Source organism: Giraffa tippelskirchi, chromosome 3 (assembly GCF_054371585.1).
Source record: "Giraffa tippelskirchi isolate mGirTip1 chromosome 3, T2T-mGirTip1v1.2.pri, whole genome shotgun sequence".
Taxonomy (NCBI): Eukaryota; Metazoa; Chordata; class Mammalia; order Artiodactyla; family Giraffidae; genus Giraffa; species Giraffa tippelskirchi.
The window spans coordinates 76,185,587-76,205,902 of NC_137277.1; the positions used below are offsets into that span (position 1 = coordinate 76,185,587).

Sequence of the window (20,316 nt, forward strand, 5' to 3'; positions counted from 1 at the left end):
TATTTCCATAAGACAATGTTATATTTTCTCTTTCAACCATTAATGTCTGTTTCAGACATTAAATATGTCTAAATAGCTCAAGATGAGAAAAATGGCCTACTGTATTTATACAGATGTTTGTAATTTCTATTGCTCCACCTTCTTTCCTAATGTTCTAGGCTTCCTTCTGGTATCAATTTCCTTGTGTGTGAAGAACTTCCTTTATACTTAGAGCAGTTCTGCTGGCAGCCAATTCTATCAGTTTTCTCTCATATAAAAATGTCTTTCTCTCATATTCATTCCTGAAGGATATTTTCACTGGATAGAGAATTCATTTATACTATTTCATTTATTTCTGTCCTCAGTGTTTCTCATGGGTAATTGGTTGCCATTGAAATCATTGTTCTCCTACAAGTAATACATCAGATTTCTCTGGCTGCTTTCAATAATTTTTTGTTTGCCTTAATAGTTTTTAGCAGTTTGATTACAGTATATTTAGACGTTGATTTCTTTGGGTTTATACTACTCAGGGTTAACCTAACTTCTTGTATCTGTAAGTTTATACCTTTTCTCAAATTTGGGAAACTTTCAGCAGTTATTTTTTCAAATATTTACTTTTATAACACAGTCTCTTCTACTTGTGAGTATATGGTTATAATGAATTTTAGATCTTTTGGTATTTCCCGTAGGTCCCAGAGGCTCTGTTCTTTTTCCTCCAGTCTTCCTCTGTTCTTTTGATTGGATAATGTCTATTTGTGTTCCTTCAGGTTTATTGACTTCTTCCTTGTTATCTCCATTCTGCTGTTGAGCTCTTCTAGTGTATCTTAAATTTTCAGTTATTATAATTTTTAAAGTTAAGATTTTTCTCTTGATTCTTTATTATATCTTGAGTTTCTTTGAGTCTTTCTATCATCTGCTTCATTTCAAGGGTGTTCACCATTTACGTTTTGGAGAATTTTTAGAAAACTGCCTAAAGTCATTGTTGGATAATTTCAACATTTGTGTCATCTGATTTTTTTTTCCCATACAAACTGAGATTTTCCTGGTTCTTCATATGCAGAATAGGTTTTTCTTATATCCTGGACATTTTGAATATTATGTCCTAAGACTTTGGGTCTTTAAGATCATATGGAGAATGATGATGTTTTTTCGTTCTAGCAGCAGTCAACCTTACTTGATTTAGGCTGCAAATTCTGACTAGTCTTCTGAAGGTTGGTTTCCAAAAGGCATTTGTAGTGCCTTTCAGGTCTATCCCATGTGTGTACTATTCAGTGACCAGTGTGAGATCAGGGCAGTGATTTATACCATAGTTCAGTTTTCAAAGTCTATTGATACTTTTTAGTGTCAGAGTCACCATACGCAGGAGTGAGCCCAGCAGTTCATAAATATTTCCATGGGGTCATTTCCCAAGCTCCTCCCTCTCCATAATTGTCTCAGTACTCTTCAGTTTTTGGGAGGCTCCCTTTTTTGGTTCTTTGGCCAGAAAGCTGGGGCTTTATTTACCCCACTCTGTGATATACTTCCTGTGACTTCTTGTATATCAGGGGCCAAGTGGTGAGGACTAAGCAGTGGGATTTGCCCCAATCTCTTGATACAACATGTTGTCCAGTCAGAAAGGAAGATTCTCCTCCATCAGCATTCTAGGCGTCTGAGGACGTCCCTTGCAGCAGCTATTGCTGCCACCACTGTCCCAGTGTTGCTTCACAAATGGGATGGAAGGGTTGGAGTGTTAGGAGACCCTTTCCCACTTCCTGAGTTAGAACTGGAGGGCTCTTTCTAGAGGACTGTCTGCATGATACCTACTTCCAGGCTGTGTTGAAACCAGGCAGGAAGGCAGTAGAAGTGGAAAGAATGACAGATGCACCATCAGTTTGATGGTGCTGGGCTTCTTTCTCAAACTTTCTACTACTGTTTACTTTTCAGAGTCCTTGAGGAGCTACTTCTCGAATTCTGTTTTATAACTGCATTCAGTGGGAGAGATGTGATGGAGTCTACTTACTCCATCTTTCCATAAAATAAACCCTTAAATGAAGTATAGCATATGTGCAGGAAAGGAACAAATCATAAGCATGCAGCCCAGTGCATTTTCACAAAGTAAACACTCTTATGTAACTACTGCACAGATCAAGATGGGTACCATTACCGACACTCCAGAAACACTTCCTTGTGCCACCTCCAAGTTACTGATTCCACCTTTCCCAGAGGTAACCTCTGTTAGAAGTTCTAGCAGCATAGAATAATTTTGTCTAATTTCAACTTTTATGAGAGGAATCATTTTATATGTATATATATAGAGAGAGACAGTGTGTCTATGTGTGTGCCTTCCTTTGTTCTTCATTATACCGTCTATAGCAGAAGTTTTAAATTTTAATTACTGTATAGTTTTCTATCATATGAATATACCACCCTTCATTCATTCATTCTAATGGTCCTGGAAATTTGCATTACTTCTAGTTTTTTTTCTTCTCCTTTTTTTAAAGTATGACTAATGTTGCGTTTGTTTCTGCAAAAGCATTGTAACTGCAACTAGTTCTTTTTTACTTTCTTGAAAGAGTAATTTGTACTGATTTGGTCTGTAAGTTTTCATATATGGAAGTGCAATCTTTATTAAGTTGTAAATAAGTTTGAAGCATCAATTTTCATTAGATTGGAACAGTTTCACTGTTGATTTCCACTGAATCTTATCAGAGTGACAAGTATTTGACATAAGGCAATGTGCATCAAAGGTACCTCAAACAGTTAGCTTTTAAAAACACAAGTGAATTAAAATGATTTATTTAGAATTATGTTGCTTTTGAATGCAACTGAGAGTGTTTATAGTGTCATAAAATCAGCTGGAAATCACTGGTGTCCAATAGTGGTGCTATTTTACGGATTACTCCTGTTATGGTTGCTCAAAACAAACTGAAAAGCTCATTTGTATTGTATGCAGTACACTTAGTGAGTGAAAATTTCAGGCCAAGAGCATGCATGTTCTATCAATTTGTCTAGAACTTATGGTTAGAATAATATAGCACTTCAACATATGAAAGAGAGAAGACATTAATGACACTATAAATTAAATACAAAACTAGTTCAGTGTGTAAAAGCTAGAGTGAATATGTTGTTCCCGTGTTCAGTGTGTACTGTTCCTCTTTATAAAAGAGGAATGTTTTCCTGTCCCCTGGGATAATGGGAGTGATGAAAACAGCGATAAGCAAAACCAAGCTCACTTGCTTGTGGAGAAACACATTGACACAGTCACATGTTCCAAAAAGAAAATAAAATTTGTTCACACTCAAAATGTCATACTTTGGAGTAGTATAACAGCTGAAGTTGATTATGATAAAAGAAATGAGGAAGACACAAAAACATTGTAACCCTCATAACCCCTCTTTCAAAAGTGTCAAGCTGTTTATGTCTGGAATTTGGAAAAGAAATTCTTTCACTCCAGTTAATTTATCCTTTGCCTCAAAGCCTAGCAGTCTTCATTTTTTGGAGATAATGACTGTCTGAGCAGCTTCCAATTTGTGAGTGTATTTTGCTGTTGTAAATCCACTATCATAATAAGGGGTACATTGTCTCTAGTTTTCATAACATGGAATATGGAGAAAAACAATTTTAGTTCTGTTCTGCTGAGTCACTTGGTCTGGTCAAATCAACCCAGAAAATTAAGGCAGGTATTCAGATGGTGCAATGAAAAGATAAATTGTTTATTAAAACAATTCTGAAAAAGAATCCCCTCCCTTGCCCCAGTTTTCTACTTGGTGACGGTGACCAATTTATGGACTTTTGTATTTGAAAAACACATTTTCCCAATGAGGTGATAATAATTAGTAAATTCTGACACTAATTAAGTATATGAGCATGACCAAATTACTTAACTTGTTATTCTGGGTCTGTGTATAAATATAAAATCAGATAATATTGAGTGCTGAGTTCTGATATTTATTTCTGGTATATTTTCAAAGTAGGGAAACTTGAGTAATATCTGCTGGGCTTTCCTAGTGGCTCAGACAGTGAAGAATCTGCCTGCAATGCAGGAGACCTAGATTCGATGCCTGGGTTGGGAAGATCCTCTGGAGAAGGGAATGAAAACTCACTCCAGTATTCTTGCCTAGAGAATTCTGTGCACAGAGGATCCTGGCGGGCTGCAGTGCCTGGGGTTGCAAAGAGTTGGACTTGACTGAGTGACTGAGCGACTAACACACACACACACACACACACACACACACACACGCACGCACGCACGCACGCATGCACGCACGCACGCACACACACACACGAGTTGGATACTCTTACAGTTTTAACTAACGCCTTTCTGGTCGTTTTTCAGAGGTGCTTCAGAGAAACCCGTCTGAGTAGCTGAGTAACTAGCGATACCTGACTGCCTGGACCTGCTAGGCCTGCCCTGGCCATCACCCCGTCCCCACCCACCACCCTCTGCCCTGCAACAGCCAACATCCTCTTACTGAGATAACCAGTACCTAGCTTGGGTAGTAGGGACCCATTCTCTCTCTTTCCTTTTCCAAATTTGTTGTTGTTCAGTTGCTAAGTGTCTGACTCTGTGACCCCATGGACTGCAGCACTCCAGGCTTCCCTGTCCTTCACTATCTCCCTGAGTTTGCTCAAAACCATGTTTATTGAGTCAGTGATGCCATCCAACCATCTCATCCTCTGTCGCCCGTTTCTCCTCCTACCCTCAGTCTTTCTCAGCATCAGGGTATTTTCCAATTTATTTCCTACTAATCTGGGGAAGGATTCCAGTGTTTTTTTTCTCTTTGGTGCAATGTTTGTTCACTATAAAGTCTGAATTAATTTGTGGTAACTTCAACCCTTTATTTGAAAATAAAATTAGGATAGATAAAAGTAATATTTTGTAATTATATAGTAGCTTACAAATATATACTTTTTTCACTGTTTTCAGTATTGGACACTTTGGATGAATACTCATTCCTAAGAATTCTTCTCCCTGGGCTATTACCCAGATTGTCCTAGTTCTTCTCTTCCTGTCCCCTAGCTGTGGGCGTTCCCCAAGGTTCTGGACTTGGCCTCTGCTCCTCCTTACAATGAGTTCTTCCTGTTGGAAGTCATCCAGCTACATAGGCTGGATGCTACATATTTCACCTCCAATAAACCTTTCTACCTGGGCAATCTGTTTGTACTTCAAAGGGTATGTATTCAATAATTTTGTTTTCATTAAAATTTTACCCCTTGCAGCTTTTGTTTAGTAGGTGGCACCATTGTTTTTCCAGATCCTCAACACTTAAACTTCATCATCCGTCTACCGATACACTCTTTAGTCCATCCACCCCAACCGTTCATCACAAATGTGATGACCACCCCTTGTACCAGGCATACTCGATGCCAAGAACAGGGAGGGAGTGAAGGAGTGAACAGTTGATTGCACTTTTCTCCCACCTCTTTTCTGTGTGGTTGGCATGGGGTAGATGCATGATGTCCTGAAAGACCTACTTTGCTTTTCTCTTAATTAACCTTTGTTATTTTTGGTCATGCCACATGGCTTGCAGGGATCTTAGTTCCCTGACCAGAGATTGAACCTGGGCCTCAGTAGTGAAAACTTGATGTCCTAACCACTGGACCACCAGGGAATTCCATCTTAATTGACTAGTTTAGAGTACCTGTACAGCACAAAACTAGCATTTCAGATCTCACAAGAGAAAAGAGGCATACTGCATTGGTTCTCTACATTTTGTGTATCCCGAATGACTCTTGGATCCAGAAACCTTCTGAAAGGCAGTTTATTTAAAATTTTCCAAAGATAGAAATCCTAAAGAAATAAAACTAAATTTCCTTTTCTTTTTAATATAATGTTAGTTCCCTCAATCTTAAGCAATTCCCTTTTACAAAGTGCAAATTAGTATGAATTGAGACCTTTATTGCAATATTTGAGGTTTGTTTTTTCAGCTAAATTGAGCAAATGTTAGTTTTGCTTTTTAAAGCTTTATTATATTACCTGAGTTCACCAATTGACTTAATTGCATTTTCCATGTACAGCTCTAATCCAGAATAAAATCTAATATGATATTCTTTGCCTAATGTATATATTTAGGAAATAAATATTAAACACGTAATGAATAGCCGCTAAGTCATGACACACTTTAATTTATGGAAAAATGAAAGGAATTCATATAATTATGAGTTCTTATGTTAATTTACCTACAGTAAAATGCACAATTCTTAAGTGTATGGCATATTGAACTTTGACAAATATATATACCTGTGTAGCTATCACCCAGATCAAGATAAAGAACATTTCCATCTCCCTTGAGAATTCCCTTGTGCCAACTCAATCACCCACCCCACCATGAGTTGAGCACAGGTCTGATTTTTATTACCATGGATTAATGTTGTTTGTTCTTTAGGTTCATGAAGGTGGAATCATACAGCACATACTCTTTTGTGACTGGTTGCTCTTGTTTTTGTATAATGCTTTTGAGATTTACCCATTTAGTTATGTGCATCATTTTATTATGGAATAGTTTGCCTTTGTGTGAGCATAATACCAATATGACTTCTAAACTCTATTTTTTATGCAGTTCCCCCCAAACTAAATATAATAATCTAAATTAAGTTTCTATCTCCAGGAAAAATTTGGCAGATTTTTATCCTCAAACTTATAGATGATTTTTTTGTTGGAAAATTTTCTTTTCTGTTTCATAAACTGCTGTTAAATTTGCATAAAGCCAGAAAGAAAAACAACAATACAGTATACTAATGCATATATATGGAATTTGAAAGATGGTAACGATAACCCTATATGCGAGACAGAATAAGAGACACAGATGCATGGACCAATTTTATGGACTCTGAGGGAGAAGGTGAGGGTGGGACGTTCTGGGAGAATAGCATTGAAACATGTATATTATCGTATGTGAAACAGAACACCATTCCATGTTCGATGCATGAGACAAGGGCTCAGGGCCGGGGCAATGGGATGACCCAGAGGGATGGGATGGGGAGGGAGGTGGGTGGGGGGTCCAGGAAGGGGAACACATGTAAACCCATGGCTGATTCATGTCAATGTATGGCAAAAACTATTACAATATTGTAAAGTAATTAGCCCCCAACTAAAATAAATAAATGTATTAAAAAATAAATAAATAAATAAATAAATAAATAAATAAATACTTACAAAACCACACACACACAAAAAATTTGCATAAAGTATTTTCTGATCTTTTTGTTTGTTTATATATAACTAGTACTACTAGCTAGCATCCAATGAGTGATTAAATACCAGGCTCTGTGCCAAATTCTTTATGTGAATTACTGTTTAAATTATTATAATAACCTGATGGGGTAGCCAGTATTAGTTTAGGAATGGGTATTGTAACTTGCCCAAGGCAACATAAGCAAAGAGGGACAGAGCTGGATTTAAACTCATGTGTCCTTAATCAATTTGCCATACTCTCTTGTGCTAATGCTTATTATTAATATAATGGCCACATATATGATCATTCTGGCTTGCTAACTTTGATTCTTCAAATTTTGGAAATGTACATAATAGTTCAAATGGACTTCCTACATCAGGACAGTAATTAGCTTTATGAACCTGAATCAAAATAGCAGAGTCAGGCACTATTGAAAAAATCCTATTACTTTGCTTACTTATGGTAGGCACCACAGTTCTTGCATGTGGCAAGCAGTCTTGGGAAAATATTGCTTCTCTTACTCATTAAATGGCCTTTACAAATGCAGGATTGGGATTCCCAGTGAATCTTATGCAAAATTAAATCCAACATTTATGGGCCATTGTGTGCTAGGTACTGTGAAAGGTATTTATGTTTATTATTTAATTCTCTCAGTAATTCTGCAAGATACCACTTTTTAGACATTAAAGTTACATAAATAGTAAGGCATGGAGCCTACATTCACATCCAGCTGTGTCTGATCATAAAAGTCCATCCTTTTAATCATGATGTTTTCTGGACTCTGCCTCAATGGTGTAGACCTACTTAGTGGTATAGATCAGCATGGTTCCTGATTCTGTAAGAGATGCATTGTTGTTCTTTTAAAAATTTTTATGGACTTCCTTGGTGGTCCAGTGGCTGAGACTCCACACTCCCAGTGCAGGGAGCCCTGGGTTCATTCCCTGATCAGGGAACTGAATCCCACAGGCACCAACTAAGAGTTCACAGGCCACAACTAAAATCCTGTATGCTGCCACAAAGACTGAAGACCTCTTGTTCCACAACTAAGACCTGCTGCAGCCAAATAAATAAATAAAGTAAACAAATATTAAAAAAGTAAATGTGTTCTTTCATCATTGAAATCAGGACAGTAGGGTTCTGTTTTCTTGTCTGTTTTTTTTTTTTTTAATGCACCAGAAATAATACTATCCTTTAGATTTTCAATAAAGTGTCCATTTCATGACTTATAATTTTGGGAAGAGAGAATGTGGTCCTAGGGCTGGAATCCAGGCATGTTTCACCATCTCTTTGTTTTTATTTATTTATTTTAATTAGTTTTTTTAATCTATTTTTTAACTTTAAAATATTGTATTGTTTTGCCATACATTGACATGAATCCACCATGGGTGGATGTTTTCCCCTTCCAGAACCCCCCTCCCACCTCCCTCCCCATCCCATCCCTTCGGGTTATCCTGGTGTACCAGCCCCAAGCACCCTGTATCATGCATCGAACCTGGACTGGCGAGTTCTTTCGGTGAATTTGTGGGAGAGAAAGTCGTCTCCCCATCCTATTCCTCCACCATCTTAGGACCACCCCATCTCTTTGTTTTTAGAAGGGAGAAGGCAATGGCACCCCACTCCAGCACTCTTGCCTGGAAAATCCCATGGACAGAGGAGCCTGGTAGGCTGCAGTCCATGGGGTCGCTAACAGTCGGACACGACTGAGCGACTTCACTTTCACTCTTCACTTTCATGTATTGGAGAAGGAAATGGCAACCCACTCCAGTGTTCTTGCCTGGGAAACCCCATGGACGGAGGAGCCTGGTAGGCTGCAGCCCATGGGGTCGCAAAGAGTTGGACACGACTGAGCGACTTCACTTTCACTTTTCACTTTCACGCACTGGAGGAGGAAATGGCAACCCACTCCAGTATTCTTGCCTGGAGAATCCCAAGGATGGAGGAGCCTGGTGGGCTGCCGTCTATGGGGTCGCACAGAGTCGGACACGACTGACGTGACTTAGCAGCAGCAGTGATAAATTGCCTATCCTCCGTTAAGGTCTATCTGTACATATTCCATAATGGCACCCATCTCTGTTGCCATTTTGATGACTTTGATGATAAAGATGATTCATTAAGTGCACTGACTTCTTTACTTCACTAACCTGTTTGTTCTGCCCCAGCCATCTATTTCCATGGGCACATTCTGTACCTTGCCATCGAGCCATCTTGCCAGCTCTGTAATCCTAACTTCAAGTATACCTTTCTTTGCCTACCATCTCTTTTCATTCCAGCAGATTTGCTCTAGTATCATCATTGCTATAATTTTACTCCCCTGGGACTGCCTATTCATCATATACCACTTACTATTATTGTTCAACCCTCACCTCCTTGCCTACCTGAGATTTCATGATCTATTGTAATACTCATTCCCTTGAAAATACCTTCAGTTCATTTGCCTATCTTTTCTTCTGCCATAGTCACCTGACAAATTCTCAACTCTTGTTGCTGGAGAAAATTACTTAGCTGGGGTGACTGGTTTTACTTTAAATTCAAGATAAAATTCGAATACATGATCAGCATTGCCTAGCAGTACTACCTTGTATCTCTAGAAAGTTTACCTTTCCACTCAATAACTGTTTTATACTTTCGATTCTCTCCTTACTCTTCCATACCCTGCTTCTTTTAGCCCCTCATTTCCTGCAGCTAGTAACTTCCTCCTTTAATGAGAAAGTAAAAGCTATCAGAAGGAATTCTTATCACCCTACCAACAGATTTATAAGCTGTCAACATCAGTACCCCTTTCTCCTTTTTTCTTCTTATGCAGTGGATGGAGTGTTCCTCTGATTTTCACCCATCTTTTCCTTGCCAACTAATTTTTTTTTTTTTTTTTTGGCCATTTCATGCTAAATGATCTTAATTCCTTGACCAAGGATCAAACCCAAGCCTCCTGCAGTGAAAGTGCAGAGTCTTAACCACTGGACTGTCAGGGAAGTCCTCTTGCCAACCGAATTTGATAGACCTCCTTTTCTCTTAAGTCATTTGAACTTTGAGGTTGTTCTCCTCAAAGAGAGCTCACCTTTTTTCTTGCAACACCATCTTTTTTCAGGTTTTTGACTACACTCTCCTATGTTTCTTCCTCATTTTTGGATGCTCCTTCCCAGTCTGCTTTATGACTTCTTCACGATCTTATACATAAAGATGTTGTTCCTACCTAGATAACAGCTGATCTTTCAGGTTTCAAGCTTTAATGTCATTTCAGAAGACCAGACTAGTGTAGGTCATCAAGTTGTATGTTCTAATGGCACATTGTACTTTTCTTTCATAACATGTATTATACATGAACTATTTTGTGTGTAATTATTTGTTCAATGTCTGTATTCTGTTCTGAATTGTCTGTGTTGCTCATCAGGTGTCCTACATGCCTGGCACAGAGCTTGGCATGTAAGAGACATTCAGTAAATATTTGTAGAATGAATGAATTATGTAAGTGACTCAAAATGTTCAACAAATGTTAGTTCTCTTTTCCTTTCCCATCTCATATTTAGAGAAACATAGTTATCCCAGGGTTATAAAGTCAGAAAACACTCTTTCTGTAGAAGAAAGGGAGTTCTATGATGTGATAGATATTGACATATGTTTAAATTATTTAAGCGATACTCATAGACACCATTTATAGGCAATGGAAAGTATAGATCTGGATCTCAGTAAAGAAGTCAGAGTTAACGGTCATAATATTTAATTTTTTACATCTGTTTTTAAAAATTGTTGTGGTCTCCTCCTATGTGTCTTAAAATGGAGTGAAGTGGGCTTCCAGGATCAAATACAAAACATATATTTCTTTTGGTACAAATTAAAATTATTTAAACTCCAATCCAATTAGAAAGAGCCAATATTAAGTTATAATAGAAATTGTAACACAAATAGAATTATATTTTCTTTTTTCCCCTACTTTTTGAAAATAAATCTTCAGCACAGATCTAAGACCTTTTCCAAAAAAAGCAGAAAAGTGTTCACTAACAGTAGTATTCCAAAGTCATGGGACATGAAAAGTTATAGGGGTTTTGGAATCTGCCAAAGTTAATTATAGTCTTACAGCTCTGGAGGAGACCCAAGAGAAGTCAGTTTCAAACAAAGGTCAGGATTAGTTAGAAAGTTGTATCACACTTAAGCTTGAACTCAAACAAGGTTGCCCTAAATAGTGAAGGTCCAGTGAGCATCAAATTTCAAAATTGTCAGATACTTATAACTTTTAGATCTTGTAAAATTATAGAACCCTTTAAAAAAAGTCTGTTTTCCTTATGTGTTTTCAATAAATGAGCTGATTTTTATGTGTTAACAAATGAATAAAGAAGGATGTGATGACTTCTACTCAGAACTGTTTCTCAGAAGCCCCAGTGTTGAGAGAGTGAGGCTGTTTTCAGCTCAAGCACTGCAGTGCACAGTAGGGCAGCCCCCCTGAATTGCAGACCAGATTATAGGCAGCACTGGGCATGTTAATGTTACAGACTCACATTCATTCTAGTGTGGTAAACTCATGTTCATGCTAGGACAATGAACGGTTTTCAGTTTCACTAGCAGAGAAGCAGGAGATCCTTGATTCTAGAAGAGTAGCTGAGGACTGAGGGAGAGCTGCCCAAGACAGTTTCCTGGTCGTGCTCCAAGGATGCTGTGGGGTATAGGACCACATGCTGTTATGCGACTCAAGAGAATTGTATTTAATCCTAGACTGGCGGCAATGAATTGCTAATATTAAAACCTTCCCCGCATTTGAAGAACTCTTGTCACTTTATTTTGTCGCAGCCGCCTTTTTAAATTTTCCGTATTTTTCCTTAGATAAGAGCACCAAAGCAGTTCCTTTATATGTTTTTCTTCTCAACAGTGGAATGCAAGCAAATCAATACCTATTGGTCTTTGTTCAAAGCTCAGTAAAAGAATAGATTTTACTTTGCCACGATAGCAGAACAAAACTTAGATGTTGTGCCATTTGGAAGCTGGGGGAGGAAGACTGCCAGCAAGATTATTGGTGAATTAAAGTAGATACGATGTTACGATGGTAATGCTGCTGGCCCAATACAGATCAGAAATCAGCTATTGGTAGTAAACAAAAAGAAACTGTTGCAGTCTGATTTAGGGTGGCTAATACATGCAGCATATGCCTCCATGATTTTTTTTTTTTTGCCATTTCCCAATTCTTGGGCTTTCAGGGATATATATGTAGATGTGAGTAGAAATACTTTACAAGAAAGATAATCCTCCAGAACTGTTGATCTAAGATATACTTTTCATGAATACCCTCAGATATGAATATGTTTGGGTTGAGTCAGCATAAATAAGTGAAAGAAAGTTCTTCTGTATTTGAGCCTTGTGGATATAAAATTCCATCCTCCCAGGGACGGGGGAGCCTGGTGGGCTGCTGTCTATGGGGTCGCACAGAATCAGACATGACTGAAGCGACTTAGTGGCGGCGGCGGCGGCTTTACTCTGCTATTTTATTGAGCTACTTGATACTTCAGCTAGACAGATATTTGCTTCTAGCAAGAGCTAGGGATTGGCACACGGGAAAGGCCTTAAGTACATAGTATGGCATTTCTGCCTCTGAAGCCAGCAGGAGAAACAAGTGCATTGGGGAGGAACAGAATTCAGTCCAAAGAATATAATGGATATATTAGGTAATTAGCTATTAGGAGTCTAGCTAATATGTAGTTGTACATATGGTTGTGGAAATACCTACTTGAAAACATCCTAAATTATTTTATGATATAATATTTTGGAAAAAATCTCTACCTGGAAGTTTTGTGGAATCCACTGTTATGATTCAAGTAATCATATTAGAATCAATCCAGCGATAGTTGGTGTATTTTTCTAAATCTATTTAATTGGCAGTTGGTGTATTTTTGCCAAGAATTTTTTATTACAACATGTGCAGATTTCTGAAGAATTACAAATATGTAGATAATTTATCTTCATGTAGTATTTTTAATGAGTAGTATCTATTTTTAAAGAGATAGAAAAGCACAAATCCGTATCTATGTGTAGGTGAGGATAATTTGTAAGTCAAAGACCATAGCATTTATTTCTTCAGAAATAGTCTCATCTCAAGAATCTCTCTTTTAAAAATGTGTAACATTTTGGTACAAAAGAAAGCAACTATACAGTAGAACTAGATAACTTTTCAGTCTGTTTTAACTGGGAATACAAACGCTTTGCTAATAAAAATGTCATTTTTCGAGGAATCTTCTTCAAATAGCAACCAGCACTGATATGACCTATTGTCTATTGAGATCGTTATTCCACAGGAACAGTGTTAAAAATTATCTGCAGGATAAGAGCACTGCTGTGTGTAGTTCTGAGGACAGGCTCACCTCTCTCCTGGGTGAGAACAACGGTGCTGCTGCTCCTGCTTTGGAGACCAGTGCTTGTCCCCAGGAGAGATGCTTATCACTAGAACTGGAAAGAGGGTAGTGAGGTGCTGCTCTCCAAAGAACTGCTATTTCAAAGCACATTATCTGTGAGTTCAGCTGGAAATAACATTTATTATGATAAGGAAGGGCTTCTCTGGTGGCTCAGATGGTGAAAAATCTGCCTGCAGTGTAGGAGATCTGGATCCGATCCCTGAATCGGGAAGATCCCCTGGAGAAGGGAATGGCCACCCACTCCACTATTCTTCCCTAGAGAATCCCATGGACAGAGGAGCCTGGTGGGGCTACAGTCCTAGGGTCACAAAAAATTGGACATGACTGAGTGACTAACACACACGCGCGCGCTTAGAAAACATAATGTCAAATTGTCAACAAAAGCTTCTGCTTTTTACTGGTCTCCATGCTAACTTAAAACACTTTTTAAACAAAAATTTTTTGGTTGGTTTCTTTTCTGTGATTCATGTGCCCAGAAATCTTTACATAATCGAATGCTTTCTCAGGTAATTGTGTATTATTTCCAATTTTTACGTTGACTTTAATGACTAGATTTTACTATGGTTATGATGTACACATGAGGTATATTTCTTAGCCAAGTAATCTATCATAAACAATGTAGTAATCTACTCTCTAAGATGTTAAATGATTTATCCTATATATGAAACACTTTGAGATAATTAAAACTTTTATTACATATGCTTGTACTATATTACATAGAAAATGTTCTGGTCACTACTCACCAGATATTTAAAAAACACAGAACATCTTATTTCAAAATATGTATATAGTAACTTCCTCCAGTAAATATAAAACTACCACTGAGTTAAATACCAGTTATTCTGCCTGTAGAAAGTGCCCATGAGAATCCCTATGGTGTATACCTGAAACTATTATAATAATTTAAATCATGTATACTTCAATTAAAATTTTTAAAAATTAGATCCAAAAAAGAAGGCGGTCATGCCTCTTAAGAACTTCAAAAAGTTCACTGGGTTATAATAATATGTGCTTATCTTATTGTGCTTATTTCACATCCAAAAACTAATATTTGGAGGTGTGTTGTGTAGTCTGTAAAATGTCTATGAGTGCAGGTGGCCTTGAACAGGGGTAACTAGTTACCTGAGCTTAAGTATCATTTGCCTCTCAGTTGGCATTCATTCAACTGCCTTAAGCACTGAGCATGTGTCTTTCAGGATTTGGGGTCACGCTCTCTTTGTGCATGCTGGTGAACAGTGTTTCCTCAGGGTTGGGAACTTTGACATTGAATAGGCTTCTCTGAAGACAGAATAAATGTGAATGTAGTTGCAGGAGAAAAGGACCAGACACATAGACTATGAGACTCCTTGCTACTAGATTTGGGTCTGATCTTACCAAAAGATGTGCATAAACAAAAGAAGCTAATGTTGAACTTTTGCTCATAATAGATAAAATGTTATGTTTTTTAGAACGCTGCAAATGTAAACCAATCAGAGCTACACAGAAGACCTATTTCCGAAACAATTACAACTACGGTAAGGATAACTCTATGACTTATGAACTGCTAGGTTCAGAAAGGGGTTTGTGTGTATGTATAGATTGATAGAACAACTTATGAATAAGGCTTAAAAACAAATAAACAAGGACAGCTTTTAAGAGCATAATCTCTCTGTTCTAAACAATTACAATGTCTCATATGGGCACTATTCTCTGTTCTAAGCAATTAAAATGTCTCATACGGGCACTATTCTCTGTTCTAACCAATTAAAATGTCTCATATGGGCACTATTCTTAACAAATGCTTGATTTTTTGATGCATTTCAGGCAGCACTGCTGGCATCTTAGAACCATGCAATGACATACACAGGCAGTTGAGAGGGGCTCTTCCCTCTCTGATAGGCCGGCAAGGATATGGAGCTGCAGTGGGTCATCAGTTGTGATTCACTGAGGTGAACAGTCAGTGGGGTACACAGAGGAGCACTTCAGTGCATAAGGAGTGGTTAAAAGAGTCAAACTGGATTTTTTCAAACGTTCTATCTCACGGAAAACATTGACAGAGTTGGAAAGTAACACAGAGGTTGTTAGTATTCAATGAAATATTGTATTCCTTGAAAAAGTATTCAAGGAAATGTTTTGTTATCTAGCCTGACCTAGACATGTGCTGTTCTGATAAGCAAAGTATTAACTGAAGCGCTACCAATCTAAATGTAGCTGACAAATTTAACTGGAGGAGGAAAAAACCTTCTGTCTCTGTGCCAGGTAATGTGTTAGGTGATTTCCACATACTGTCTTAGGTGATTTTCTCAACTGCACCATGAAATATTCTATTATCCCTATTTTATCAGTGATTATGGAACTTAAGTTATCCTTCCTTTAGTTATTCAGAATGTACTCTTGGGTATTGGAATGCTTCAGAGTCACAAATATCAATCACTGTTAGAAGGGTCAATTAATAGAGTTTTCTAGTTGATAATATAAGCAACAAATCAGTATTTGCTGTATTCTGTTGGCATTTTATACTTCCCTGGTGGCTCAGACAGTAAAGCATCTGCCTGCAATGCGGGAGACCTGGGTTCAATCTGGGTTGGGAAGATCCTCTGGAGAAGGAAATGGCAACCCACTCCAGTATTCTTGCCTGGAAAATCCCATGGACGTAGGAGCCTGGTAGGCTACAGTCTATGGGGTCGCAAAGAGTCGGACACGACTGAGCGACTTCATTTTCTTTCTTCCACTCTGGCATTTATGAGAGTAATAAAATTCATGTTACTATCTCTGCCAAAGACTGTCAGTGCTGAGTAAACGAATAAACATGGCAATTAAATGGATTTATAAAGTGCCTTCATTACTAAAATGAAGGCTTTATTATTGAGTTTACTTTAGAGAATATAGCACACACAGAACAGAATTATTCCTCCTTTTCTATTATTTGGGAATTGGAAGGAGAAAAATGGATAAATCTCTGTAAGAATAACCTTTGATATCTTTGAAAATACTGTATATTGAAAGATATCAAGTAAAAAAATGCAGTGTAGTTAAATCGCTTTAAAATAAATATACCTAATTTCTCAAATTTTTCTTCAATGGATTCAATTTTTAGTTTTTGTTTACTAAATATCTTTAGAGGAATCTATAGTTTCTCTTAGCCAATGGTAGACGCATTTCTAAGGTTGAAATGTAAGAAATCAGATCCCTGGCTGCTCATCTGAGGACGCTGTCCTCTATAAATCGATGTGAAATATCACAAGGGAAGGAAACTTTTAATTTTTAGGAGATTAACTTTGTAAGATTGAAAAATGCTATATGACCTTTTAAGTTAATGAACAGTTGTATTATAGACAAAAACATGAAACATTTTATATTGGGAAATTTTACTTAGTTTGTTTTACTTATTATTAATTTTTACTTTATCCAGTCTTAGTGCTGCAATGGTTAGTGTTACTGTTTTTGTTAAAAGATAAAATGGTTATTAATGGTTATAAGTCATAGGAAGAGAAAGTCTTCCTACAAGCTTTGAGTGAATATTATAACAAAATAGGATATGGATCACAGTTAGTGGAAAAAAGATAATTTCTTTCTCATGGTTAACCAATAACTAGATTCCCCATAGTTTAAGAATTTTCACTTATCTAAGTCTTACTCAGAGCTTCTTTGAGGAAGACAGTCACTGAAATTATAAAAGAGAAGGAAAACTCCTGAAAAGAAAATATATTTTAAATTTAAAAATATGTTGATTTTTATCTTTCTTAAATATCTGCATGTGTCTATTGAGAAAACAAAGTGGAGGTGGGAACAAATTGATAATTCAGATGAAACCTCTGCTTCGTTCAGATTAATTCAGTTAAAAGCTCTTGAGCTTTAACAAAGTTACTTGAATAATAAAGTAAGTCTTGTAGAGAGGTATTTACTTTGGAGTGGGTACATGTGCTAAAAATTTCTAATGAAAATAGTAGACACACTGGGTAAATAAATCATTAGTTTGAGAACGTTTGCACAGTTCACTAATCTCTAATAGTTGATGAATGCTATGAAGCACATTCACATAAGCCAGGACACACAAAAATGTGTGCTAGCTGGGGCTGTGAATCCATCATCTGGTTCTCCCAAATGACATTTTAAAAAGGGCAACTTTATCTTTTGTTAAAATAAGAATAGAACACTAATAAAAAAAAGACCCCTTCACTCAGAAATCACACCAAGCAGAGAGGCTGGGCAGTTACATTTTGTTTGCTATAAGCTCTCATACTTGAGACAACTAATTCTCTGAAGATTGAAATACCTGTGAAGCAAAATTGAGATTTTGTTCTAAAGTTTTTAGAATTAGTAGCTTAATTCTTATTGTATGTGTGTTGTACTGGTGGAATGTTATTGAATAAATTTCTGTATGGAATTGGGGCATTGATGGGGGGCAATGGTTTATTAGCTGGCTTTATATTTTCATGGATTACTTTTTCCTTTGTAGTCCAAAACCTCTAAAATATGTGGGAAGGAACTCAGATGAAAGTGGTTGGCAGATATGTGCTTAAGAGGCTTTTAAAAAGTACATTCATTTAGATATGTTGTGTTTTCTTCTGTATAAAGTCCGTGGATATTGAACTAGAGCAATGAGGCTGCCTGGGCAAAAGCTGTTGGCTTCTTACTAATTGACATTTTTTGCTTCTTCTTAGGCCTTTTCAAAATCCCCTTAGGAAAGAAAGTAAAAAGCTCATTTACCCGAAGTAGGAATCTAAAGAATTTGGCTCTTCCAAAGGAGAGAAATACAGAAAAGAAGCAGAACAGTACTTTCTAGATTCTGGGTCAAATGTTTTGAATTTGCAACTGAATTTATTCTTTTTAAAGCAGTTTTGTCTTTATTTTGAGAAGTCAAGCCCAACCTTATGAGATAAACTGGGTGCCAGAATACCCATTGAGATGGTAGATTAATTCAATTGACGTGTTAGACCATATGTCATAGCACATGAGTGGGGACAGTTTTTATTCAAGCAGAAAATGCAGTATACCTAAAGGAGAGTATGAAAGATAGTCTGTACTGAAACAAAGGAAGAAAGGAGCTGATGTCTGAACAGTGAGCTAAGATGAAAAGAGTGGAAAGATTGCAGAACTAGCCTGAGAACATCGTAGAACAGGACAACTTTACGACACTAAAGAAAACCCTAACTGGTTAGAAAATCTATTAATAGACTGGATGGAAAAATTGCTGACAGTGAAACAAAGTATATTTAGGTGGTAGGTCTTTACATATAGTGAAATTAATATGGTTTAAATTCCTCTTGGCACAATTGAAACAGTACATATCTAAACAGTTCTCATCATGAAATACATGCACACACACATGCATATATACACACAAATATAAATGTACATGGAAATTTGCAGGGGACCAGGGATGAACATTAAGGGGACAGGTGTGCTGTATAGTGCGTTATTCACTGCTGTCTAAGGAGAAAATATCTGCTTGATTTTTTCTCTCCATTCACTGAACATCAAGTGGATATGAATTGACTAGAAAGAAGTCTACTTGTCTTTTTTGAATGGGGCACCTATTGTGTATCATATTGCCATATCAGCTTTATTGTCTTTTATCCAGTCATTCGGGCTAAAGTTAAAGAAGTAAAGACCAAGTGCCATGATGTGACTGCAGTAGTGGAGGTGAAGGAGATTTTAAAGGCTTCTCTGGTAAACATTCCAAGGGAAACTGTGAACCTTTATACCAGCTCTGGCTGCCTGTGTCCTCCGCTTAATGTTAATGAGGAGTATCTCATCATGGGCTATGAAGATGAAGAGCGCTCCAGGTAATTCACTCCTTAAGGATTCAGAATAATTTCTATGCACATCCTATTGTTATTGCATTTCTTTAGAGATCTGACTCTGGGGTTGTTCTTTGGGATCTGTCTACCTTCTGGGGAATTAAAAATTAGTTTTAGTTGGATCCTTCAATTCATGTATTAGATAGGAAAGTATATGTGGGAAATTTCTAGGTGTGCATTTTTCTGGAGCAAGGGATCATAACTTCGTTTGTTCTTAAAGGGGTCCATGACTCCCAGGTAGTTGAGAATTACTGTTCTAAAACATGGCTGTCCCTTTCTAGTGTAAACAGTATGTGCTTCTTGGCAATGATTCCTTGTATTTTTCAGTAATATGTTTTAATTTTTCAAAAATGGTTGCTTCTTTAAAATACAGATTACTGTTGGTGGAAGGTTCTATTGCTGAGAAATGGAAGGATCGACTTGGTAAAAAAGTTAAGGTAAGCCTAAATTATATTTTATTATTTATTTATTTATTTGTAAATTATTTATTTATTTATTTGGCTGCATTGGGTCTTAGTTGCCCTACAGCCTGTGGGATCTTAGTTGCTTGAGTAGGGATCAAACTTGCATTGGAAGGTGGATTCTTATCCACTGGATCACCAGGGAAGTCCCAGCCTGAATTTTATATTAAAAGTGATACCCAGAAAATTAAAGTAGAAAGCAAGCCATTTGTCATTTAAACAAAATAACTACCTTCAACTACATGAAAAATATTAAAACCTGATATATATGTGTGTGTGTGTGTGTGTGTGTGTGTGTGTGTATTACAGACATTACAAAGTCAGGTTTTGGAATATTAAATATATATATATTTATTTCAAAACCCAACTTTGTAAAGTCTGTTTCATTTAAGGAGCGAATTCTCTGTATGTGTATCAGAGATCTAGCTACAGATACCTGACTTCTCACTGTGGGAAATCTAGCTGTAGTTAGTCCAGCCTTGTTCTGGTGGCTTCATATTCTCAGTAGAGTTCCAGGCTCCTTCTAGCTTATTTTTAAATAAGCTAG

At 37.1% G+C, this 20,316-nt stretch overlaps 1 protein-coding gene across 1 annotated transcript in view; it reads left to right on the top strand.

Annotated features, from left to right (window-relative positions):
- The window catches only part of FRZB (frizzled related protein), a 34,649-nt gene that overhangs the window by 10,706 nt on the left and 3,627 nt on the right, over positions 1 to 20,316 (top strand). The window contains exons 3-5 of the mRNA XM_081580989.1: positions 14,974 to 15,039; positions 19,089 to 19,293; positions 19,682 to 19,745. Of these exons, the coding sequence (XP_081437115.1) occupies positions 14,974 to 15,039; positions 19,089 to 19,293; positions 19,682 to 19,745 (335 nt within the window). The remainder of the gene's footprint in view (positions 1 to 14,973; positions 15,040 to 19,088; positions 19,294 to 19,681; positions 19,746 to 20,316) is intronic.